The 26,764-nt window shown below is 44.0% G+C and overlaps 1 protein-coding gene across 5 annotated transcripts; it reads left to right on the forward strand.

The window, feature by feature from the left end:
• On the forward strand, positions 1 to 26,764 carry brsk1b (BR serine/threonine kinase 1b). Of its 5 annotated transcripts, none has more exons than XM_068718521.1 (21): positions 1 to 156; positions 718 to 1,738; positions 2,129 to 2,223; positions 5,721 to 5,806; positions 6,059 to 6,199; positions 7,758 to 7,874; positions 8,816 to 8,849; positions 8,980 to 9,048; positions 9,863 to 10,009; positions 12,754 to 12,785; positions 13,498 to 13,662; positions 15,814 to 15,911; positions 16,085 to 16,235; positions 16,450 to 16,510; positions 18,356 to 18,962; positions 19,346 to 19,394; positions 19,988 to 20,111; positions 20,243 to 20,344; positions 21,193 to 21,301; positions 22,174 to 22,263; positions 22,394 to 26,764. In XM_068718521.1, the coding sequence occupies exons 2-21, from the start codon at positions 1,651 to 1,653 to the stop codon at positions 22,603 to 22,605; spliced, it is 2,577 nt and encodes an 858-aa protein (XP_068574622.1). In that variant the 5' UTR covers positions 1 to 156; positions 718 to 1,650; the 3' UTR covers positions 22,606 to 26,764. The 5 variants fall into 5 exon arrangements, with proteins under 5 accessions (XP_068574622.1, XP_068574620.1, XP_068574624.1 ...); XM_068718519.1 differs by having other exon boundaries at positions 22,174 to 22,260; positions 22,382 to 26,764; XM_068718523.1 differs by having other exon boundaries at positions 18,686 to 18,962.

The following is a 26,764-nucleotide window of genomic DNA, read 5'->3' on the forward strand; positions in this document are numbered from 1 at the left end:
AGGAGGAGGAGGAGTGTGAGTGTGAGTGTGAGAAGTGGGGGGGTACAAAAAGAGAGAGAGAGAGAGAGAGAGAAAGAGAAGCGGGGGTGTTACCAGCAGCAGCGGAGTGGAAGAAGAAGAAGAGGCCATCCCGTGAATGAGGAACACTCCTGTTGGGTGCGGGCAACTTCTCTTATAACCTGAAAGATTCATTTTCTCCACAGGCGAATTTCTTTTTTTTCTGTCTTTTCTTTTTTTTTTTTTTTATTACTGTCATTTGTGCGGGAGGCAACAGCCAAAGCGCCGGGCTGCGGGAGGAGATGCGGTGATATCATGAGCACAGCCGGCCAGGGGAGAGAGACGAGGGAGACGGAGAGAGAGAGAGAGAGAGAGAGAGAGAGAGAGCGAGAGAGAGAGAGAAGGAGGGAGGGAGGGGAGTCTGCTACCACCACCAGGCCAGCTGAGGATGCTTGTTGTTTCTAGAAGCAGGATTAATCACCGGGCCGAGCGCTGATCTTGACGCCGGCGCACCGAGCGCACCTCTCCTCTCCGCTGCGACCGTCCCGAACCGAGGGTCGCTTGTCCCCCCCCCCCCCCCCCCCCCCCCACGTCCCGTCTCGCCCGGTCTGGCCCCCGCGGCTGTTTGCCTTTTTTTTTTTCCTTCTTCTTCTTCTTCTTCTTCTTTTTTTAATGCTCTCCCCCCCTCCCCTCTCTCTCTTCCTCTATTTCCTGATGCAGGGCCGGGGAGGGGTGAGCCAAAGTGTGCACCGGATATTGGAAAACCCATTCTTCTGGCTGATGCTGTTGTGATAATAGATTATTATCTGGACGACGCGCGGGCATCTGCACGAGAGAGAGAGAGAGAGAGAGAGAGAGAGAAAAAAGGCAGTCTCCTGACCGAGAGAGAGAGAGAGAGAGAGAGAGAGAGGCCCGGCGTGAGAAGGGGAGAAAGAGAGAGAGAGAGAGGAGGGGAATGTACGAGCCTGGGAAGGATGATGAAAACATTTTTTGGACGGTAGCAGCAGCCAGGAGGAGGAGGAGGAGGAGGAGGGTGTGTGGAGGGGGGGTCCCTGATATCGATCAGAGAATGGATTCAATCAGGGGCATTCTGACTCGGGATATTTGAGACCCTGCTCTTACAGGAATCAATCTGTGGCCAATGCAGAGCCCGAATGAGACCTCTCTCTTCTGCTCCACTTTTAGCCGGCTGCATAAGCTAACACACCAATTAGCTTTAAACTACTGTTATTTATAGCAAAAAGGTGGGGGTGGGCTCGGTGGGACTATACCTCCTCCCATCATCACCGGTCAAACCTCACGCGTCCTTCTGATCGTTCTTCTTCTTCTTCTTCTTTCTACTCTGAATGATGCTGCTCTCCGTGCCGCCCTGAAAGCGACGCAAAAACCGAAGAAGAACAGCCCGGGTAATACTTTATTCTAGGCCTGCGCTGAGACTGTGGAAACCGGGGACCGGCTCTCGCTCTCCCCGGCGCCGGAGCGGCTGGCCCGCATGACAAACAAGTGCATGGGAGTAGCCTGCAGGGCCCGGCTTTAGAATCACGACCGGTCCTCCCATCGCCTCCAGAGCCGCCCTGGGATGTGCGGCGCTACGGCGTTACGCACAGGAGCCGTCTTGATCCGCCTCGCAGCGGGAGTGTATAGAATTTCAGGATGAGCAGCAAGGAGCTGACGGTGGGCCCGTCCAACCAGTACGTGGGGCCCTACCGGCTGGAGAAGACCCTTGGGAAGGGACAGACAGGTAAGGGGGGGGGGGGGGGGGGGGGGGGGGTCTTCTCGTGGTAGGGCGAACAGCTGATTCCAGCGTTCAGAATCACTGCTTTAATCACCCAGCCTCTTTTATTCTGATCACAACCTCTTAAAGGATCTAAAATGAAATTCATCACATGATGTATTTTGTGTGCATGCACATTCTAATCTGTCTTTATGTGAGCCGAGTTTGGCCCATGTTTGTGACAATGTCAGTAATGCTTTTTTGAATTATTTATGACATGCCTCCCTTCCTGTTTTCACACTGCATGATGATTTGAGATATCAAACAGTCTCTCTCTCTCTCTCTCTCTCTCTCTCTCTCTCTCTCTCTCTCTCTCTCTCTCTCTCTCTCTTCCCCGTGTCTCTTTGTGTCCCTCAGGGCTGGTGAAGTTGGGCGTCCACTGCATAACAGGACAGAAGGTGGCCATCAAGATTGTCAACAGAGAGAAACTCTCCGAATCGGTCCTAATGAAGGTATATATCCGCTGTGCTCGTGTCTGACCCCCGTACCCATCCCCACGACTGTCACCTCGGTGGCCACAAAGCTCCGGATCGAGCCGGCTCTCTCCGGCCTGCGGAAATAGCAACACAAATGTCTTTTTTATTTTAGTCCAGAAAAAGCCCTGTCTGCGTGTTGCGAAGTGGAGCCGCCGAGTGTGTGGGCACACCGCTTCTGTGCACCGAACAATGGAAATGATTCCATTTTGCTAATTAAGTCCTCTGATGAAAGCTACATACTGCAGCTGAAAACTGAAAAACTGAAAGAAAGTAAAAAACAACAAAGCTCTTCCACATTTGCGTTTTTAATGTGGCCGACGACTAGTTTCTCTTCTTTTAAAGGTTACATCTGGGAAAATGTAAGGCCCAATCAAAGAGCTGCGTCGTGGCTTCGTGTGTTTTAGTAGTTTTATTTGACCTTTACGTAACCTTTATCTAGCCGGGACGATCCCGTTGAGATTTTGAATTTCATTTGAAAAAGGGGGTTTCGTCCTGGCCAAAAAGTTTCCCCACTTAAAAACAGAAATAACAGAAGCAAAACCGCTAAAAGTGCAACGTGAAAGCAGACTTAGAAAGGTGACAGACTTAAAGCAAACCAGCACATCGCAGCAGCGAAAATAATAGACGAATCGTCTTTAAGTGTCAGGACAAGTACAAATGATCCTTAATCCTGTTTTTAAAATCCTGCACGCTTATAAAATAATCTAGTTGAAAACGTCTCTGTAGCTCGAGCCAAGATGAGGGTGCAAAATCTTTAAAAGCACTTTCTCCAAAACCCGGTACGGCCTCTAGGAATGGTGGTTTGCAGCTCCCGAGTCTTTGGCTGAAATGAACCAACGTTCCATTCTACGTTTACAGAAAACACTGAATCTAACATTTTCAAAAAAGGATGAACTTGTAAATACACATATCCCAGAATCTTAAAAAAAAACACTGATTTCAATAGAATCTAGACAAATGTTTGTGTTTTTGTTTCTTTCGTCGGCCAGATGACAAAAGCAGGAGACAAGTGCGTGATTAAAACTCGTTTGCACCGCGGACGAAACCTCCATCCACCTGGAAATGCCACCGGTCCCCATTCATCTGGTTTATAGTATCTTCCTCGTCTTGTATCGCTTTGGAAAGCTGCCCACTGCCTACTCGGGGGTGCTAACTGCCAGTAACCGCATTACTGGGTCAGCTAAAGCATGTTTAACTACAAGTAGCCTTTTCCTGTCGACACTCTAGATGCGCCTTTTAGCTTCCTGCTCTGAGACTACAGCACGACAACACAGCCTGTGAGCATTTTTCTGGCAGCTGTTGCCCACTTCTCATCCTCTGGTTTACACTCAGCGTCCACTTTATTAGGCACAGTCTAACGGGGGGGCTATAAAAAAATATAGCCCAAACTTGAGTATCGCGATGTTACGTTTCGTCATACTGTATCGATTCTCTAAAACGCTGTCAGTTGAATCATTTACGTGCAGACGGTGGCTCAGATTGCACAAAAAAAGCAGTGCTATGATGTCGGCTGTTACAGACTGTGATAAATGCAAATGCCGCTCCCACTCTTCTGATTTCATAATATAAATACACTTTTTTTAACTTAGATTTTAATGCATATGCTTTATGACAGTTTTCCTAGAATTAGTCAGAAAAATCGCAATGTATCACCTTGCTTACAGTATCACGATATGTCACAGTATATTGAACCGTGACCCCTGTATCGTGATACGTATCGTATCACCAGATTCTTGCCAACGCACAGCAATCCAATACAACTGTGCTGCCATGAAGTCGACTTTTACGATGCCTACACATTTTGTTTTACTGTTATAGAGGTGTTAATTCAATTATTTGTTTGTTGTGTTGGGCTGTTGTATTGGATTGCATTAGACTGTGCAGGGGTACCTAATAAAGTGGCCACTAAATGTATTTATCTATTACAGCAGATCATCACAATCCATTCATTTTTTTATATCAAATCAGTCTTTTTAATTAGGGATTGGCAAATAGCTACCACTGGACTTTAAATTTGATTTAAATGAAGGGATTCATCACAACATTTACACCTCACAGAGTCCTTAGATCACAGTCAGAACGACTTTACTATGAATTTACCATCCAGTAATCAATCCCCCCCCATCATGTGGAGAGCAAACCGATATGCGCGTGTGAATGTTTAGTAGGTCATGCTATAGACAGCTGCTGGTGCTGAAATGAGAGCTGATAAACGTGCCGAGCCAATGCAACATATAAAATCTAACTGATTCATTTTAAGGCATAGGTTTGGATATTTTCAAGTCCATCTTAATACAACACTCACATGACCTTATGAAGGTTTATGGGTTATTTTGGTCATTGTGGCCGTGGTAACGCCTGTCCTCTAAATGCGACTTTTGTCATCCGATCACGACAGGACACATTAAGTCTGTACACTCGTTCCTTCAAAATAAAGCTCTCGAATAACAAAGTAGTAGGGGACTTTTATCAATTTATTCGAAACAAAACGTCTTTATCACTGAATTAGCGGAGCTTTGATAGAATCAAACAAGTCGGCAGATACTGCAAGGAGAAGGAGTAAGCAGCAAAAATAACGGGAGACTTTTAAGATTTTAAGTGACATAATGTCATCTTTTAATGTTGGTATGGCTGAGCAGCTTAGCAACTTAGCTTAGCATTAGCAAACGGTTGCCTTTTTGCACATCTAGCAGACTCGGAGCAACATTAGCGTTCAGAGAATCTTTCGTGCAACCTGTGAGTCTAATATTCACTGTCTTTTGGCTCGGTTTTGGTTTCCACCTGAGGATATAGTATATCTGGCTCTTTAGCCGCTAAATGCTCCACCGTGTTCACCAGCTAGTCGCTAAACTGTGCCTGCTGGCTGTTTGGTGCTGAGCAGGATGTTTACAAGTGAGTTTTACAGTTCATTTTTCCCGAAAAACAGACAGCTGGTGCCGTAGATGAGAATTATTTGGTACATTTTTCCTATCAAAATATTGATTAGTGCAGCTCTAAGTCTAAGTCATTAGGAAGTATTGGTCTGAGCTAGCTTAAGTACAGGCCTGCTCTTAAGCTTTGTTCCTCCCTTTTTTTTCTTGCATTTATCCTTCAAACTTTTAAAAACACACTTCATCGGTGTAAATAATGATTCGCTTTTCCTGCTTGCTGTCTACAACTCAAACTAACTTGTTTCTGCCTTTAAATGAACACTAAACAATTTGAACATAACATTTAATACTGCCTCCCTCTGCTCCACATTTGACCTAACTCTGCCTTTTATACTTACTTCTTCCCTCTTTCTCTCTCTCTCTCTCTCTCTCTCTCTCTCTCTCTCTCTCTCTCTCTCTCTCTCTCTCTCTCTCTCTCTCTCCTTCCATCATATACACCTTCCTCTTCCTCCTGACATTTCAATCTCCATTCTTTTTTAACCTCCCTCCCTCCCTCTTTCTTAACCTTTCTCCACACGTCTCCTCTTCTCCGCGTCCATCCAGGTGGAGAGAGAAATAGCTATTCTTAAACTAATAGAGCACCCTCACGTTCTGAAGCTGCATGATGTCTATGAGAATAACAAATACCTGTGAGTATCTCTTTATCTTTCTCCTTTCCGCTGACTGTCTTTCTTTCTTTTCTTTTTTTTTTGTTTAATCTTCCCTCTGGATCTGCGCCAGAGAAGGAACAACCTTGAATCTGAAAGGGAAAATAATAACCGCATGACACGGGAGATATAGAGGGTTGTGGGTGTCTGTTTGAGTTTTTATGTATGGAGGAAGCATCCATGGCTTGTGTGCATGACGTCTTAAATGTTCCCCTGTCCTCACCCCTCCCCCAGGTACTTGGTTTTGGAGCATGTGTCCGGCGGAGAGTTATTCGACTACCTGGTGAAGAAGGGCAGGCTGACCCCCAAAGAGGCCAGGAAGTTCTTCAGACAAATCATCTCCGCCCTCGACTTCTGCCACAGTCACTCCATATGGTCTGTGAGAGGCTGCTGACCTTAAGGCCTGCCCTTTTTTCATTGTTGTATCATTTACAGTTTTGCCTCTCAAAACCTTTCATCCCTATTTGTCGGTGTTGAGTCAAAGTCTGTTCCCCCATCGATTGGTGTTCCCCCTCACTTTAAAATGAGACAAAATGTATTGTTAACCCCAACCAGTCGTTTTCCACGATGCTTAACTCAAAGCTTACCCTTACCTCAACCAGCTATCTCTGCGACGCCTATCCATAACCTACCTATAATCTAACTTCCACTCTAGAAAGGGGCGGTATGGGAAACGCTGTTTATTGGAATGGGAAACATTATTCGAGGGTACAACACACTTGGACACAAGATTGGCTATCGTAGTGTGATACTCCTCCCTCTTCCCTTGTTTCCTGTCAGCCTCTTCACTATCAACTGTCCAGTAAATGGCAAAAAATATACATATATATTTTTTAATGGTGGAACACAAGTCAAAAGTCTTGGACCTCTTGATCAAGGTCACACAGCCTGCTATGGATAGGAACTAAAGCACACCTCTGTGTTTATGAGGTGGTCACGTGACCCGACACTAGTGGGGTTGTGTGAGGTGCTCATCCATAGTCAGTGTATAGTAGATATCGGTCGGCACGCCCCCAGTTTTCGAGAAACAGACTGGAATAATGGAAGCAAAGCAATGTGCGTCTGTGGAATGGGCTCAGCAGCTAAATGTATTTGAACAAGAATCAATATCAGTTTAAGTGTACGCTATGTTTAGAATGTTATCACCAGTTCACCTTCCTGTGAGACGGCAATGCAGTCTATGTTTCCGACAGGGAACTTAAGCCGTTATCTGTGTTCTCGTTCAAAGCCGCCAGACTCCATTGAAAAAAACAATAATTTTACCCTGCAGAATACAGGAGCCGCTGGTCTACTGCTGCCTCGATCGGTTAGTTAGTTTGTTTTATTGTGTGACTTTGGTGAATCCAAACTAACCCTTTAAAACACCAAAGTCACACAATAAAACAAACTAACTAACTAACCGCTCAAGGTAGCTTTAGACCAGCAGCTTCCGTGTTCTGCAAGGTGAAATTACTGTTCTTGCAATGGAGTCTGGTGGGTTTTTACGAGAGCTTAGATGTATATGACGGCCTCAGTTCCCCATGGAGAAGAGCTGCCTCACTGTCAGGTAAACCTGTGAACATATTCTAAATATAGCACTTAATCTGATATAGATTTTTTTTTTTAGGTGGCTAAAATACGTTTTGCTGCTGCCCCCGAACACAGCAGTACGTTGTCTGACTATGGAGGAGTAGCTCATGCATTCACACTTCAACACATCCGAACAAGCAGAGCTGTGCATTGCGTCATCCACGTGCGCATTCACGTGCGTCCTTGTGCAGTGAACTGCACTGCAGATCACTAAGCTTTAATAAACAGTGGAACTCCCCTTTGGTATAAATATTTACATATCATGTGAAAGTCTACCAAGCGTACAAACAAGGTTAGCTGTAGCTGCGGTTTATGGTCTGGAAAAAGACTTTCATTGAATGTGTGAGTGTGTGTGTGTGTCCAGTCACAGAGACCTGAAGCCAGAGAATCTTCTCCTGGATGAGAAGAATAACATCAGGATAGCAGACTTCGGCATGGCCTCACTACAAGTTGGGGACAGCCTGTTGGAAACCAGTTGTGGGTGAGTACTGGGTTAGATCCATGGGCTAAAATTAGCTTGAGCTCAGATGTGGGACCAAGACTGTACATAGGAAGTGGACATAGGAAGTGGACGTAGTCACCGTGACGTCACCCATTGGTTTGTGGACTGCCGATTTGAAGCCTTGAGTTTGGAATTCGGTCCGTCGCCATATTGTTTTTTCGCAACCAGAAGTGACACAAGAGGGAGTTCAACCAAACGCAGAATTTTTCGGTGACCAAAATGCTACAATTAACTTTCATGAACTGAAAACAAAAGCCTTGGCAGCAAACTGTCAATGACAAGGTAGCCCCGCCCTAAAGCATAGCCTGCTTTATGGTCTATTTCACTCTAAATTAATCATAATTTACTAAATGAACATCACGCTGTATTGAAGAAGACTTGAAACTAGAGATTGAGACCATAAACTCTTGTTTACAATGTTTATTCAGGGAATAAGTAAAGTGAGAAGTAGGCCCCCTGATGGCCATCAGAAAGAATGCAATTTTAAGGCTCTTTCCCATTGGCTTCACTTTTCAGACCCGGAGGTTGCCGCCTGGGTGCGACTTGTTCATCTGCCAATTTAAATAACATCTGGTATTGTAAATGAGCTACAAATATGATCATGTAAATTCTGTGACATACACAAAGTGTGCAGAACATTAGGAACGTCCACTCAGCGCTCTATTGTGTGTCTTTTTACATAATTGATGACTTTGTTCGTTAAAAGCTTAAGCGTTTTTTAAGCTGCCTGCCCATCAGGAGCAGCGTGGATTCAACCCATACAATTAGTAAGGGAGCGTAGCTTTTCGCTTGGATTCACCTATTCAGTCTAATCAATGAATAAAAGAGCTTTTTCATCAAATCAGCACCTGCGTCCTTTATCTGTGTGCATGGTTGCATCTGGTTAAATCATTTAATAATAGCCTCTTCTTTCTTCACAGTTCCCCACATTATGCTTGCCCAGAGGTCATAAGGGTTAGTTACTTCCCATCTCAGTGTGTTATTGTGTTTGTGTAAGTGTGTGTGTGTGTGTGTGTGTGTGTGTGTGTGTGTGTGTGTGTGCACATATGTCTTATGCTTCCATGTCCTTGCCTTTCGGTTTCAGGGAGAGAAGTATGACGGTCGCAGAGCCGATGTCTGGAGCTGTGGCGTCATCCTCTTTGCTCTTCTGGTGGTAAGAAGGTCCTTTTATTCTTTTTCTTTCTTTCCAGTATTGAGTTGCTTTTTCTCTCTGCCCTTTGATTCCCGCTATTTAAGTCACAAAGAACAATAATCCCATTGAACCTCAGACACAGTCTTCTCTCAGACTGTCAGCGTATCGGCCTTAAATCTTAAAGGTACCCTGTGGAGATGTTGACAACTATTGGCAGCCTGGAGCAATGTTGTGATGAATGAGCCGGTCACCATTTTGTTTATATCTTTTGCATCAGACTAGCGAGGTAGTGGGATGCAAGAGTGCGTGGGTGACGCGACTTTTCCACTGAATGACAGTTGGTGGCGGTAACCTGCCAAGAAATGCAGCAATGCGCCAGCAAAAAGCAGAAATAAATAGACAAGGATGGATTAAAAAAAATTCTAAAAAAGTTACATATGCATACAATAGATTTTTTTGTGAGAAACATAACACAAAGACATAGCTGTATTGTTCTACAAGAACACTCTGCAGGGTGCCTTTAAAGGAATGGTTTGACAAAGGTGACAAAATCCGCCTACCAGCACCTGTGAAGCTCAACATTCACACGTTATGTCTTGTTTGTTTAATCCATAAATGTAGTAGTAAGTAGCTTTAGAGGTACCTTAGGACTAGGTACTAAGGTACTAGGTACTAAGCTTAGACTTTATGCTAAGCTAAGCTTACTGGCTGCTTGTGGTCTATCACACAAATTGTTGAACTATTTATTTAACTATATGCTAATACGGTTTTGGTGCCACTAAACTATTTCTTCTCTTTGCATCTCTCTCATCCTATTTCCTCATCCCCTTCCCAGGGTGCCTTGCCCTTTGACCACGATAACCTACGGCAGCTACTGGAGAAAGTGAAGAGTGGGGTGTTCCACATGCCCCACTTTATACCTCCTGACTGTCAAGCTTTGCTTAAAGGAATGATAGAAGTCAACCCTGACAAGAGACTCACGGTGAGCAGGGAGGGACCATGGGGCTTATATAGGGAGAGGGCCAAGTATAAGTGTGTATATATATATCTATATATATCTATATATATATATATATATATATATAGATATATATAGATATATATATATATATATCTATATATATATATATATCTATATATATATATATATATATACACAAAATAAGGGGCATTCAAGTGTACATACTCTGAAGTTGATTTAGCTAAAAAAAGTATCCGCTGATTCATCTTTCTCCCGATGTAAGTCCATAGGAAAAAGTCTTTGTGGGCCCAATGGCATCACGTGATGGACCCTAAAGTTGTAGGCCACTACAAAAATGTACTTAAAAAAACAATTAACTGGACTATTAACTATTGTATTGTTTCATGTTGTGGATTTATTGTCATGTGGTTGTTTTTAGTCTATCTGCCCAGGGACAGCCGATGCAAATTAGCTTCTAGCTAGCTCTTGTGCAATTAGTTTTTACTGTGTGCTGTCCCTGCAAAAATAAACAATAAAAGAAAGAAAGATAGAAAGAAAGAAAGAAGGAAAGGTACACAGGAAGTCAAAAACTGAGGATCACGCACAAACTAAACCCTGTCTGGAAGAGTAAAATGTCAGCCGTAGACAGTGTTTTCAACCGTTAGCTTAATCAGCTAGCTAGCTACAGCTCATAAAATCTGCCAGGGGCAGCTGGCTCTTCAGATGTGCCTCTGTTTGAAATAAAGGCCATGTTGTTGAAAAAAATGAATCAGCATTTTCAGTGCTAAATCTGCCACTGTTGTCATTCTGAACTGCATATGAATGGAGGAGCGTTCCGTAACTGAGGAAGGCAGGGCTGAGCAAACAGTCACATTGCACCACAGCAGTTTCCACAGCCCACGAAGCGTGAACCAGACATTTAGGAGGGAGGAAGGAAAGAAAAAGCCCCAGGCCTCGCTTCGAGATGTGACAGAAATCGACGCTGACACCGGACCTTACGGAGGGAAGAGGAAGGAGATGAGGAAGGTGGAAAAGAAAAGAGCAGAGGAATGGGCCTTGGGTATTGCTTAAAGGCACGAGTGGAGTCAGCCATGACAGGACAGGGTTTTTATTTCTGTCTTCAAAGGCAAGTTAGCAGTTTATTTGGAGACGAGACTCATGGAAACCGAGGTGTAGGGAGGAAGAGAGGCATGAATATATGCATGTGTGCTCAATGCGATTGATTGGATGGATCAAGTGGCTGTAGAGAAGGATGGAGGCGCTGAGGGTGAAAGGGGGCGAGGACCTCTCTTCCTTTTCACCTAAATGCCAGCTTTCCCTTCCTGAAAGCAAGGCTTGAAAAGAGACCGGCAGTCCAGAGGCAGAGAGAGGGGAGAGGGCGAGCGAATAAATGAATGAGCGAGTGAATGGACAGCTGGAAGAAATTCCACCGCGCTCAGGTTTAGAAAGAGTGGAGAGGAATCCAGGCTTTAGAGGCCGAGAAGTGGAAACTACTGTGATAATGTGGTTTGCAGAGACTGCTGACAGAGTGGAAGCCTGGTCATTTAGTCATTCAGCTACAACAGAGCAGATTTAATCAAAGCTGTGGCTTCGTCTGACGAGCTGTTGATTAACGGAGCCTGAAACCAGGTCAGACTGTCTCTGTCTGTCTGTCTGTCTGCTGGTTGCCTCCATGGAAACCACCCAACACACAGGGAGACAGATTTCAATCCAGCTGAAAAGTATATATGTCGCTAGCAAGCTGAACATTCGGAACCCACACATCTTTTTTATTTAAATTTTTTGCCTTTTTCAACATATTCATATCAGTTAGGAAACGGGAAGTGTCTCCTCTGTGCCGCATACAGTACTTTATGAGCACGTTAACAAACGCAAAGCTCTGGCTGCATACAGCTGCTTGCTGGTTTCCTCTCGGCATACAGTGTTCACAGCGGGCCCACTGTTTACGTGCTTGCAGAACTGCAGCTGCTCCATTACACCAACCCTAAGAGATACTGTAGAGTATTGATGCGATGGCTACCACTGTATGCGGGGATGACGTATTTTTGTAGGCCAACCTCGGAAGTTAACATCGCCCTGGTTCCCTCGAAAGAAAAAAGCTTGTTATTATTTAATGTCTTAGAACAAAACGTTAAAATCTCTTTCCTGTGCAAAAACGCTTTTTCATTTTGGGGTTTTAGGACTCATTCCTGTGTTACTCTGAGCAGGACTGGACTGCAGGGATACTTTTCCTGGGGTCATAACTGCAGATACATGAGTTTACAGCCATGCCAGCGGCCCGAGGCTGTACCTGATCTTAATGCTAACATCCGTATGCTAACATTGACTCACATGCCGATCAGCAAGTGTGTTGTTTATCATGTTCACCGTGAGGCTTTTGCAGGTATTTGGTAAAATTAACTTTATACCTGATGATGATCTGATTAAAAAGTTAAATTATTACAATTGGTATGACTATCTGCACCAAATTTCAACAATTCATTCAATATTTTTTTTTATATTTCAGTCTGGACCAAAGTGATGGACTAGCAATCCAAAGAGTGTTGCTGCTAGCATGGCTAAAGACTGTGTTAAACAAAATCAGGGTGCATGGTTCATGAGAAAAATTGATTTGGTAGCTTTAGACTTGTTTAATCAGGTTTTTTTTTTTTTAGACAGCAGATGCTTTATCTTTGTTGATGTATGATTGTAGGGTTAAATTAGCTGTAAAATTGGGAAACCGTGTTTTGATCAATGCTGTAATATTGTCTTTTTTTTTATTACAGCTAGAAGCAATACAGAAACACCCCTGGTACCAGTAAGTACCACGTTTACTTTCTTACCTGTTTCTTACTTCCTCTGCATTTTCCCTGTTCCCTTCTTCACCATCATAGCGGCACTTGGCCACATCTGTAATTTCTCACACCTTCACTTTAACTATGTCGGCCTCTTCTTATTGTGGGTCAGCCAATATTGTAACACGCAACATACCTCATACCATACTGTACATCCAATGCGCTGCTCAGACGTCTGTTTTACATTTTCAGTCGACACCAAGCATGCTAGCATTTGATTTTTCACTGTAATCACTAAAAGCTCAAAAATAAAGTTATATATATATATACAGTATATCGTAATATAAATATAGTCCTGGCTTAATCCATGATGTGATCTTCATTGCCTTTTGAAATAACTTCTGTGGGTAGTTTTTAAAAGCCAATACTTATACCAATATATTTGTACTACAGCGACTACGTTGTTATGACCATGTTGAAAATGCTGAGTTCAAAGAATCTTCCCCAAGAAAATGTGTGAAATCTTCCAATGAACCCTCCATCATAAAAGTGTGGGAAGAAAAATGTAGGAAGCAGTGTAATGTACTGCTCCACGGCCCAAATCATCACCATAATATCTGACTGTGAAGAGTTCTCCCTCGTTGTCTATCAATGCTTGCGGTAAACTTTGAGAAACTTTTTGTTTATAACGTTTTTAATTGCACTAACTACATACCCTGATTTCTTTCCCATCAGGGGGGGCCGTAATGAGCCTTGCCCAGAGCAGCCGCCGCCTCGCCGTGTGTGTGTGAAGAGGATCCTGTCCTTAACAGACCTGGACCCTGATGTCCTGGAAAGCATGTACTCCTTAGGGTGCTTCAGAGACCGGGTCAAACTCACACAGGACCTTACAAGTGAGGAGTGAGTAAATATAACCCATCAAACATTTCCACATTGAATGAACGGCAATACATCATTGTGCACCAGTGTTGAGACGTATCTGTTGGAATTTATGACAGAACATTGATCAGATAGCTTTATAAATCTGCTTTATTATCCACTACAGAGTATATTCATATTTTAAATAAATAGATTGAAAGAATTAAATACTTTAAAACGTAAACCTGTGTCTCCACTGCAGCTGTTGATTTCTAGGCAGTCATTAGACAAGTAGAACAAACATGTCAAGTCTCACAGAGGCCAACATTTGCAGGTGTGCTTCCAACTCTGGAAATACGGCAACTTGGTCACTGGCCCTACGCATCAAACTATGACCCTCTATGTGACCGTAGTTATGGCGGGGAGTAAAGAGCGAAGTGAGGTTACGAAGTATAAAGCGCAATATCGTCTGCAAAGGGAGAAGGTCTGGGTGGATGGTTGGGTCCTAAAACACATGAATTTCACCCAGGAAACTGCTGTTTGTGTCCCGTGGGAAACCAAAAGTCAACCTTGGCTTGTTAAAATGTATGTAACGTTACTACGTTGCACACGTAAGGTAGCCTTAGCTACGTAGTAGCTGCCGTGTTTGACGAGTTGGAAGTGAGAACGTGTTGGCTTGCATGCATGCTAAAAATAAAATGCATAATTGTGTGTGTAGTTACTGTAATTTCTCTCTCACAATGTCTCTTTCTCTCATTGTCTTTTTTGTCCTTTTGTGGCCTGTCAATTACTTACATCATTAATCTGCCTCACATGGCAGGAACAAGAGCATCAATGTCAACAAGGGCTCTTTTATCTCTGTGTCCACCCATCCGTTGTGTCCCCCTTCTCTGATGAGCTCTCTCACTACCCACAACAGCAGAAGCAGAAGCGTTTTAGAATATTTAAGCTCATTGTTGGGTTTTTTCGGCCGGCAACTTCACTGTTTTGACTGGGTCTCACAGCTCTCATCGTAACCGCTACCAGCCACAATACGCAGCTGTTGTCAGTGAAACAACTCTGATAAACCCGCTGTACACTGCCGGACCAGCACCAAACAGCAGACAGGCAAATTTAGCAACTAGCTGGTGAACATAGTGGAGCATTTAGCAGATATGGAGCCAGACAATTATTGTAAGAATTAGTGGAAACAAAAAATCAAACATTTTCAAGAAACGCAACAAACCAAATCAATTCTAACGTTTTTCCGTGTTTGCAGGATGTGTAAAGAAGCTACTGATTTGATTGCTACCATGTAGGTGTTTCGGGTTTGTTGTCGTTAACATTAGCAACAGATATTTTGCCTAATTAGCGTGTGGGCTATATAGCTAGCTAAAAAAGCAAAACAAAAACGTCAAACTGAGCTGACTTTTCAACTCAAGCTGCAACTTTGATTCACTTGAAACAATGTCTATGTTAAGTGTGTCACGCTAAGTCTATTTGGAAACAATTAATCAAATACTGCTGCTTGCAATACAATCTCTGAACCCCTCAACTATCGGCCTAATGATGATTCAGGCTCTGGGGGCAACGGCCAATATTTCTGGGTTTCTGGTGTAGCCATTGGAGACGGGGATAAGGACAAAATTTATAAAATAAAAAAATCAAGGTAGCGGATATCCGGGCCAAGACTTCCTCTTCCGTGCACCTGTCATGGTTTACAGTGCGATTAGCAACTTGAGACGCAAGAATAGATTTGGAGTTGAGAGACGACGTCTACGACTGCTTTTGTTTCACAAGTAGCCGGTTTACACTCAGTTAATGATACATTTCCTACCTTATAAAAAGCTGAATCATCGTCAGACGACAGCCGATGGGTTCCGAGATTGCATTCCACCTCTTTTTCTCTCCACATGGACTGTTTATCTACCAAAGCCCGCTCAAATGTTTTTAGTCAATACAACTCGGACTACAAACGGAAACCAGAACGCTTAGCCATTCTGTATTGATATGCAGATTTCTGTTTATAGAGATTACTTACGATATGACCTGTTCGGACCATACCATTTACAATTTTTTTGTTGCCATTATTTATTTACACTGACAAGCCTCTGTCTTTCTTGTATTCTCCGATTCCGTCAGCAAAAAGCTTTCTCTGTCTCCTCTCTCTTTCTGACCTTCGGTTTCTCCGTCGCTCTGCATCTTGTTCTGCAGGGAGAACCAGGAGAAGATGATCTACTACCTCCTGTTGGACAGGAAGGAGCGATACCCCAGCTGTGAAGATGAGGATCTGCCACCCAGAAATGACCTCGGTGAGAACACGTGCTCCACAACCTTTTTAACGCTCGAAGACAAAAGCTTGTTTGTGAAATCTAATGGTTGCTTCTCCTCTGAACTGTGCTTTCTCTATTGAAAAGTCAGTCAATTTTTCAAAGATGAAATTCTTATTTTATTTCTTTTTTTCCTAATATTTTTGACCTCCAAGACCCCCCCAGGAAGCGTGTGGACTCCCCCATGCTGACGCGTCATGGTCGCTGTCGTCCAGAGAGGAAGAGCCTGGAGGTCCTCAGTGTCACAGACCAGGGGTCTCCCACCCCGCCTCGCAGGGCCCTGGACACTAATGCACACAGCCAGAGGTCAGAACCAGGACTGATGTATCATGACATTATTTTTTAACTGATGGAAATTGTTGACAGCCAAGTTAATATCGCAATTACAAGTGGGAATAAGCTCAATAAAAGCTCAACCATAGAGCAGAGGAGAATCATACACGACAGAATATTTTGTCATTGTTGCACCTAGAAGTCCCATTCGTCTCGATGACTTGTTGTTTGTTGCTGTCTTCAAAAGGTCTCGTTCAGTCAGTGGAGCGTCCACAGGTCTGTCCTCCAGTCCTCTCAGCAGTCCCAGGGTAAGAACTTCTCTCTACTCTATTAACTGTGTTATAGATCTTTTCACCGCCTCTGACCTAGCTGCCGTAAAACAGGGTCTGACCTGCTGTCTGGAGACACAGTTTTTTTAGACTCAAAAAGCTAATTAAAAGTTTTTTAACCTACGAGTTTACACTTTAATCAACCATGATTATGTCACAGAGCTACATGGGTGAGTCTCCCAAATAGACTTACCCATTTTAATCTCCCCCATGTCTATAACCGATCCTGGCGAGGTCTGTGAAATGTTCCGTTCTGTACTTTACATCACATAATCTGACTAAATGATTACACTCATGAGAGTGCGGGATTGGCACTGAAAGCTGCATTCATGTGCAGAGTTTGTCTCACTTTTTAATGTCTGGCAAGCATTTCTACATATATAGTGACCTCTTTGTCAGTTTCACACATTCTAATGAGCAAAGAGAACTCAGTATGTTTATATAATAATTTGCATATCATAGATATTACTAGTTTGTTTACAAGCAGTTAAAGGAACAGTTTGACATTTTGGCATGTGAGCTTATTCCTTTTTTCCTTCCTGTACAGTACAAATTAAGTTACCAGCAGCAGTTGGTTAGCTTAGCTTAGCACAAAGACAGGAAACGGGGGGAAACCGCTAGCCCCAGCCTCGCTCTGTCCAAAGGTTATAAAATTGCCCGATCAGCACCTCTCATTTACTGACATAAGAACAGTTAACAGCTAACAACAGTAGCCATTGTCTTTTGTTCTAGTCAAATGAGCACAGAAAACAGTTCAATGTCCGTTGTACTATTCCTGTGGTCTGCACATACAGTAAAGGCCAAAGTCTGAAACTGGTATTATAGTTAATGCAGACTTTCCCTGTCATATTTGAAAGAATAAAGGTGATCACATTTTGTAATTGTCAACAAATCCCATGAATATGTATTAATACGTTATTTTCTGTGTATCCGAAACCTGATATACCTTAATCCTCTGCACCATATCGCTCAATTGTTGTCCAAGGACTATTAATAAACACACCACTGAGTCACACTGTTGCACTGGGTGACACGTTCCTTCATTGCCATGAACATAGGCACTGTGGTGTATTTTAAATCAATCCCACACACATCACCCTGCTGCTGTAAAAGAAAATAGGTCAAAGCATATCAAATGTGTATTCATCCGCAGCTGAAAATAGTACTGAATAAATGCAATATTTTCCTACTGTTTGAGTTATATGTGATAAAAAAACTAAAGCGTCCAGTTGTTGGTTTTTTTACAAACATACTGAGTCTTGAATATATCCACCTTTGCTAGGGACCAGTGGGCTTGGAGTTGAGTTTGGTCTTTCCTTCGTAATGTGCTGTGTGTTGTGGACTAAAGCTGTTTCGTATCTGTCTTTCCAGACTTTTCCTTTTGAACTTGCAGTATATATTGAACATATATGTATTATCAGCGGCTCCAATTTAAAAATATCAGCTTAGGCCATCGACAATACAAAACCAAATTTCCTGTGATGCTTGTTTGTTTTTTTGTCTCTGCTAACTCTCGCTCAGACTGTCGCTGCTAAGCTATGGCAGCCTTTTCCATCACACTCCATCACTTTCTCAGTCATTCACATTCACATTCCCATTTCATAGACACGCCATGCTGCCTCATACAAATGTCTGGACAATAAACGGACTAAAACACATACGTAGCTGTACTCAAGAACAGAGATCCCCCCAAATCCATCTTCCATCTGATCGAGGCTTGTTGAAGATTCGTTTCCATGAACCATAATTCATGACCATTGCTTTCTCTCATCTGTCCATCCCTCCTTCTCCCCATCTCTCTCTCTCTTTCTGTCTGCCCATCAGAGCCCGGTCTTCACTTTCAGCCAATCAGAAGTCGCCTCCGCTAACTCCACCAAAGACCCCAAACCAGGAAGCGCCACCACATCTCGGCCCACCCGCCCACCACCCGACCCAAAAACACAGACCCTGCCCTCAAAGGGCCCCGCCGACCGGCCCCAACTCCACACCATGAAGTCCCTCCCACTCCAGACCCCACGCTCCCCTTCCCCGTCCCCATCTCCACTCCTCTCCCCCATCCCACGCTTCTTCAACTTCCCCTCTCCATCCGTCTTCAAGTCCAAGAACGTCCACTCGTCCTCTAACTCCTCTGCCGCCCCTCCCCCTGTGTCGCAGGTCACGCCGCAGGGCTCGCCGCTGCCCACCCCGCTGGGCACGCCCGTGCACCAAATCCACCACCCTTCCTCCACCACCCCTCCCTCCTCCTCCTCCTCGTCCTCTTCTTCCAGGGCGGACGGGGCCGGCGGGGCCTCGCTGTCGCTGACGCCGCCCTCCAGCCCCGGCGGCAGCGGCGGTCTGGCCGCCTCGAGCTCCGCCCACTGGAGAACGAGGCTCAACTCGTTCAAAAACAACCTCCTGGGCTCGCCGCGCTTCCATCGGCGCAAACTGCAAGGTGAGTTTGAACAAAACTATAAGTGGATGATGATGATGGTGTGACTCCTCACCACTTTGAGATAAAGAAAATCCCCAAAAGTAGTTTTGCTTCTGAATGAAGTATGAAGTAACTTGATGCTGCGCTAACAGTTTAAACAATCAGAGTTAATCTACTCACATCCCAGATAGAATCTATTATTACCCAGAAACGGCCACGTGCTCCAGCCTGTAGCCTGCGGCTGTGTTGAGTAATGTCTGTGTGATAATCTCTAATTAGGGCAATTAGATTATGCCCTGTCATAAAGATTCACTGGCCTTTTGCTTCTGTCGTCCTCTCTCTCTCTCTCTCTCTCTCTCTCTCTCTCTCTCTCTCTCTCTCTCTCTCTGTTTTCCTTTTTTTAGTCCCCACGTCAGAGGACATGTCCAGTTTGACTCCCGAGTCCAGTCCAGAGTAAGTCCACACAAGTCTCCGTTTGTTTTCCTGCTACACAGTACAACATTACAACGTTTTCATGTTTACCATGTTTACTGAGGTAATAAATCAAGTGAGAAGTAGAGTCATTTTCTCATAGACTTCGACACAATCTGACTTCTATTTGCAAAGAAACAAGTCGCCCCCTGATGGCCAGTAGAGAGAATGCAAGTTTAAGGAGGTTGCCGCCTCGTAAAGACGCTTAGACGCCCCCAGCCTGCTCTGATCGATCGCTGTTCCTCTGTACGTGATTGCTCATTCACCAGCTGATCGACTATCAGCTGACCAGCAACCTCCAATCATATCCATAGCCGTTCGCTGCAGTTCCCTCCACCATCCCCCAACCTCTTGGAATTATTTCGTTAAGATTTGACGCAGCGGAATTCTCCTCGCTGCTCTGTTTTTTCATCCTCCCAAATGTAACTGTATAACCAGAATTATTTTAAATAGTCAGTTCCTTGACTGAACACTATGTCAGTCATTATGGGCCAGTTAAAAATACCACATCCGACCCAAATGAATTGTGTCATTGGAAGGAATCGGTCACATGTCAAACACTCGTTCATTTGCAGACTGGCTAAGAAGTCCTGGTTCGGTAACTTCATCAGCCTGGAGAAAGAGGAGCAGATCTTCGTGATGATTCAAGACAAGCCGCTCAGCTCCATCAAGGCCGACATCGTCCACGCCTTTCTCTCAGTGAGTGCGGCTCGAGCTTCAATAGGCCTCGACAACTTCCGGCATAAATAAAAAAATAAAGTCGTACAATTTGCGGCATTAAAGGCAGAGACTAAATATTTTGTGTCACCCTTTTTCTTTTGCCTCTCCAGATCCCATCCCTCAGCCACAGCGTGGTGTCTCAGAACAGTTTCCGGGCAGAGTACAAGTCATCCGGCGGCCCCTCTGTCTTCCAGAAGCCTGTCAAGTTCCAAGTATTATTACTTTTATTTATTTTTTACATCTTCAGCCCTGAGACCCAACACTCCCAACTCCCATCTTTAACAAATGCATGTTGTGCTGGCCATGCCGCATTCAAACCCATTGAAGTTTATATCAGATTCTAGTCAACACCTCAGTGTTTCAATGTAGGCATCATATACATGAAGATTCAATGATTTACCAATCTGTTACTGGCATACGATCTAAAGCTTTCAAGCAGCTTTAACCAAAATTTGAAATAGTGTTAAGCTTATATATATATATATATATATATATATATATATATATATATATATATATATATATATATATATATATATATATATATATATAATACAATAAATATACATGTTTTTTGTGCTCTGCTTTGAAGTTACTTCAAGCTCATAACTGAGAGCATTTCATTTATTGTACAAACACCCAACGGATCCCACGCAGGGACACTGACAGAAACAAACAAATAAAAAACGATCAATGGCTTTTTACTCTGTTCATAAAACTGAGCAAATTTCAAAAACAAAAAAATGACTTTACATAGTTAAAATAATGTTAGTTGGGTTGAGAATTGTGTTTCTACATTTAGAATTGTTCAGGAAAAATATGCTTTGATGGAAACCAACGTTCATTTACAATTACAATACTTATTATTAATTATTATGGTTTATTCACTTACATAAACTTTTAAGTTAGGTTGAACAGATTTTAGGGGTATGAAGATATTCCAAACATTGAATATGGGGTGTTAAGAAATACTTTGTCCAAGTTTTCTTTACAAATTAAGAAATCTTAAACCGTCTTTGGTCTTTGTGTGTGAGCATCATGAACTCATTCTCCCCTGTAGGTGGACATTGCTTTCTCCGAGGGGGAGAGGGAGCGAGAGAGGGATCGAGCGGAGAGGGAGGGAAGACGAGAGATGGGCATCTACAGCGTCACCTTCACTCTAATAACAGGTAGGACGGTGTGTTTGTGTGGAAGACAGACAAGAGGAGAGCAACACACAGCTGGAGGTGTAAGACATCTGATTATGACCCGCGCTTCTTCTTAGTCCCATGTGACCTTGCGGTCAGTTATGGGCACGACTTCCGGTTATTCTGGTGAGAAACCGGTTATTCCCTGAAAGGCGGTGACAACATGTCTTGGTTGAGTTTTGCAGCTTGTTTCCACTGAACCACAAGGTGGCCAAAGAAATCAGTTATTAACACCAGCAAATGTTTTTGCATCAAAACTTTTCATACAGGCAGCGATGCAAATTTGTGACGGTTTCCTATTTGCAAATAACTTCCCTCTGGTAAACAGCATTCTGCACATCTCTTATTGTGGGCTTTTATTGTGAAAGGTAAAGGTAAAGGTTGCAAGGAATAATAAAGTTTGCCATCTTGGTTCAGACTACGGCGCCTCCATGTTGTTGCACAATGCAGTATAAGTTTTTTGAATATGTCCGTTCTGCACAGTGCGATGTGGTTGACGCCTTTATTCGCGGCGCGAAAGCTCCGAAAAATCGACCTCGCTCCGACAAACGAAACAATATCGCCTTTTTTAGCCGCGTAATACTCTCTGACCATGTTCTGTGTGAAAGTACTCGTGACAAAAACAGCAGAACAACAAACAACAAAAATATATTGACGTGTGAATGAAAAAAAAAGGAGACCCTATTGTGTTAAGGCCTTTATATTATAGACTCTGATCTTCAAATTCACGCTCATCTTTGTTTATTTTAAATGTTTATCCTTGAGGCTGAGTTTCTGTATTCTGTATTTAAAACTGGAGTTTCAATTTTCACCGTTTTAAACCTCAAATGAACACAGAATGCTCTCCCAACCAGGTCCCAGTCGCAGATTCAAGAGAGTGGTGGAAACGATTCAGGCTCAGCTCCTGAGTACTCACGATCAGCCTTCTGTGCAGGCACTGGCTGGTAAGAAGAACACACACACACACACACACACACACACACACACACACACACACACACAAACTACATGTACCAGTAGTTTAGTTGTTTGTTTCACGTCCTCTCTCCCCCGGTTTTACCCCTGGCCCCTCAGACGAAAAGAACGGACAGCTCTCCCGCCAGCCCAGCACCCCTTCGCGTCAGAACTCCCGGCGTTCCGAGAGCGGCTCCGAGCGGGAGCGGGGAGAGAAGGAGCGCGTGGCGGACGCTGGGGGTGGCAGTGGGGGCGCCTTGCAGAGGCGGGGCTCGGGGAAGGACAAGACCAGACTCCTCTCGTCGTCCAACGGGACGCAGTCCCATCCCTGAAAGGAATGTCGTGTGGAAGAGAGGGCGAGGGTCATCTGCCTGGCCTTTTTCTCTTCCTTCCCTCAGCCCTTCCCACATTCTTTCCTTCCCTATTTCCTTACCTCCTGCCTTGCTTCCTACCATTATTCCAAAGCGACGGGACAGAGGACAGGGAAAGTTCTACCTTGAAGCTGATCCGGGGGGGGGATACGAAGGAGCTATCCCCCTCCTGCAAATGACAGATTTTTTTGCAGAAATGCGTACATGTGGGGGGTGCAGGAGGCAGGTTGAGCTGATCTCTAATCAGCCTTCAAGGGCAGCTTCACTCCAGAAAGGGGGGGGGGGCCAAGCCCGAAGACAGGATGTCCCACCAGACCAGAAAAATGCAGGAAAAAGCTCACAGCCAGGGAAACACGTTGTCCACGCGTTTTAACGAATCAAGAAAGCACATGACCTTCTCATCGACCAATCACACAACACGGGTCTCAAAACCGACAGGAAACCTCCGCCGGGTGGTCAAAATGGCGCAGGAAGACACCGGCCAATGACAGAGCCCCTTATGTCATTCTCCTTTATCATCTTCTGACCAGCCAACTATCACATGGATCATCACCCTCAACACCACCTGACCACACATGTCGAGTCACACGACCAGGAAAACCCGCTCTCCCCTCTTCTCCTCGCTCTCTCTGACTGAAGACAAACGTGTGTTCTCAAAGCAAGGCAACAAAAAGAGGACGTCTTTCGAGAAAGCATCACAGGAGTCTTGATGTAGACTTGATGTTAATGTCGTTACTTTAACAATCAAGGTGTCCTGAGTGCAGAGAAGGAAATGACGGAGAGAAAAGATCTGACGCGGTCTACGGGGCGTTAGCCCGACGCGAGACAGACAAAGACGCTCTTTCCTCGAGCGTTTTGAGAAGCATGAATCCCATAAATTATTTCCCGAATTACACTGATGAAGCTATGATACCGTGTTGCCTTTAATGGAGGAGAGATAGTGGATAGCTAGTTAGATTTAGCCCCATTTTGAGGACACTAGTCACACCACAGGTAGAATGTCTCGCGAGGGAAAAGTCCCGCCGGAGGACGGGGGAGCTGAGTAGATAGTTGGAGACTAAACAGAGGAGAGCTAGCAACAGGTATCCGTTTGGTAGCAGAGGAAGGACAAAAAGAAAAAAAAATAGCATCTTCAGCTAACGTAGAGATGACAGTGAAACTCTTCACTCTTCAAGTCCATGAAATTACAGTAATTAAAGGTGATTGAAAAGTGGAATTAGAGTAGAAAGGCTGGTCAAACAGGACATCCAGGCTTTTTAGACCCACAATTAGGCAACTGAAAGCCCTTCCTATGTTCCTTCACCTTTGACAACGGATGCAGGAGGACGCAGGGCGACGCCTATGCCCCAAACTGAAGCTTCTGTCCGCCTCTCTGAAAGGAGAGAGGCAGGCGGAGATGAACAAATGTGCTTTTTCACAAGTGGAAAAAGTAGATTCCAAGACAGACAAAAGAACTCTGGCGTGTCTGTTGTCATGAAAACACTGCGCAAATACTGCCTGGAGTGGGGGGGGTGGGGGTGGGGGGGAGGAAAAAAGAAGCCACACCTAAAGAATGAAATCTGTCTCGTTTTATTTTTGACTTTCCATACCTTCTTTTTTTTCTACTTTGCTCCTGTCTTTCTCTGTCTTTTTGTTGTTGTTGTTGAAGATGTTTTCGTGTTTGCCACCAGCAACGTAGAGGGCGGCGCCAACCATGTGAATGTCAAAAACTCTTTTGAAATTATTCCAAGAGTGTAAACATATTTTTTTCATATATTTATTGAAAATGTATTTATTTATTTGCATTTGTTGAAAGTGTGATTTGTTTTTTCATGAATGGAAAAAAGCAGGGGATGGGTTAGGACAGGGAAATGTCACTTTCAAGATGTCTGACTTTGCAGAGCAAACCAGTTTTCCCGGCGAAAAAGCTGAAAAGCAACATTCCTTTTTTATTTTTAACATTTTAAAAAATTTGATGCTGCAAAAATACCTTCCAGCTAAACATCGTGTCTTTACCTGCTTTTGTTTTGTTCAATTAGTAGCCTATTGTTGGCTGCTATAGCTGTTCACATTCCTACGACACTAGACAAATATTTCACACACGCACACACACACACACACACACACACACACACACAGTTAGAGATAAGCTCCATGTGGAGGATTTTTTAGCATTTAGACAAAAGGCTCCATCCACCGGATATGTATCAGTGTCTAGTTATTCACTCCTTCAGGCTTTTGTCCAGTTCATTTCGTTTAGGCATGCCTAAGTGAGCGCTAAGCTGCTGAACTTGTTATAAAATTAGATCAAAGACGCCTGGGTTTGTGCGTACGTACGAAACACACGTGGCTCTTTGGATGGCAATGCCGGAGCAGAGCGGACATTCCCATTCAAATCAATGTAGCAGGATGGTCAGAGCGGCGGCGGCGGCCATTTTTACGTGTGCCGTTGTTGCGCGCTAACTTACGTATGAACCGAACCGATTTACAGCATGTCGCGGCTCTCTAAGGCGAGGTTTTGCTGTGACGCCAAAAACAAGCAGCAATATTAGCAACTTGATGCGTCATCCTCACACTCTTGACTCAGCGTTGGAAAGCGCATAGCTAACGCCAGACGAGTGACAACTTTTGTTTGGCTTATTTTTAAGTGTAACATTTGAGCATGGTGGAATCAACAATCTAGCTGCAGTAGCTAACTAGCGGACAGCTGGCTTGTTAGCTAGCTTGCTAATTTCATCATGCTTTAATGCTATACTGGTTACAGAAGATAAGCCGAACAGTAGGCTGGTGGCCAGCGGCAGCGCTGGCTCCAACGGTCCCTCCGCCTCACTACCGGCTACTCCGGAGAAGGAAAATCTACTGTACCTAGCTAACCAAACAGCCGTCCGTTTCCCCAGAGCTACGCCCTCTCTCTTCCCAGTGAGCTGCAACCACATTAACCAAGACCACTAAAAACAATCGCCATTTTCTTTTGTACCAGTCAAATGACCACGGAAAAACAACTCAATGTCCGTTCTACTCCTATTCCATATCTGTGGAAATATTGCAATTCATGATCCCCAGAGGATGAACCTCAATGGTGATCCACCAACCTTTCATCTAACACAATCATCAGGTCAAAATTCAGATGTGTCCGATTATTTGGTTTGTGACAAAATACCTGCAAAACATGACATTCCCACCAGCCTCAGCTGTACTTTGTGTTCACGGGTAACTAGCAAACGTTAGCAGGCTAACAAGTAAAACTAAGAGGGTGAGCATGGCAAACACGATACCTGCTAAACATCCGTTAGCATTTAGCTCTGTGCCTAAGTACAGCCTGCCAGCATGGTTGTTGACTCTTAGTCTTGTTCTGAATGCTTGATGATTCATTCTGCAAATAGACAGTGACTGCAAACACAAATGTATTTTATTGTCATATTTAGTACCTTTGAAACACTGTGTTTATCCCTGCTAATTAACACTTCACTGAAACCATTACACGTCCCTTATTGACTTTCAATAATCTCCCCACACTCTGCACACTAAACTGAAACTGCCAGATAACTTATGGAAAAACTGGAAAATGTGGTTAGCAACTGTTTGACATCCAAGACATCCATCCAACACCGCAGCTGAACTTTGTCCTAGCTGACAAGTGTGTTTGAGGACATGTGAAACATTTGCTTGCGTTCCGAGGTTAAAGTCAGAATTCTGAGAATAAACTCAGAACTCAAATCATTTCTTTTCACTTGTGGCCCTAATCCCCTTCCGTAGACAAGTGCTTAGTAGCCACAGGTTAGGTCTTGGCATGGTTTCGGAATAATTTTAGAAAGCTTCGGAAAAACTATTGGCTTGGTGGACATAATCAAGAAAGATTTTGTGGTTGCGCTGGTTTAACAATGGATTTGAATGTGCCCCCCCCCCCTTCTCATGTCATCAGAGGCTTTCTTTTACCATCCTGGTGCTCAGAGGGGGCTTCTTCCAGCAGTGAGGCCACACGCATCTGAAAGGTCAAAGGGACAGGGAGGTTTATAGTTACACACATACATGAAAGAGAGTGTTACGTCATAGTCTTTTTCTTTTTTTCCTTTTAACATATGGTCAGAGTCAAGTTCACCTTACACCCACTTTTACGAAGCTTGAAACTAGTTAAAGGATA

The sequence above is a fragment of the Cebidichthys violaceus genome, unplaced genomic scaffold, assembly GCF_023349555.1.
Source record: "Cebidichthys violaceus isolate CVI_PGR_0920_01 unplaced genomic scaffold, fCebVio1.0.p SCAF_23, whole genome shotgun sequence".
In the NCBI taxonomy this organism is placed as follows: domain Eukaryota; kingdom Metazoa; phylum Chordata; class Actinopteri; order Perciformes; family Stichaeidae; genus Cebidichthys; species Cebidichthys violaceus.

Excerpts from the sequence above, each read along its gene's own strand:
- brsk1b (XM_068718519.1), top strand. The coding sequence starts at position 1,651 with ATGAGCAGCAAGGAGCTGACGGTGGGCCCGTCCAACCAGTACGTGGGG. Across the intron at positions 1,739-2,128 it reads CCTTGGGAAGGGACAGACAG|GGCTGGTGAAGTTGGGCGTC; the intron begins GTAAGGGGGGGG and ends TGTGTCCCTCAG. Across the intron at positions 15,912-16,084 it reads GCCACCCAGAAATGACCTCG|ACCCCCCCAGGAAGCGTGTG; the intron begins GTGAGAACACGT and ends TTGACCTCCAAG.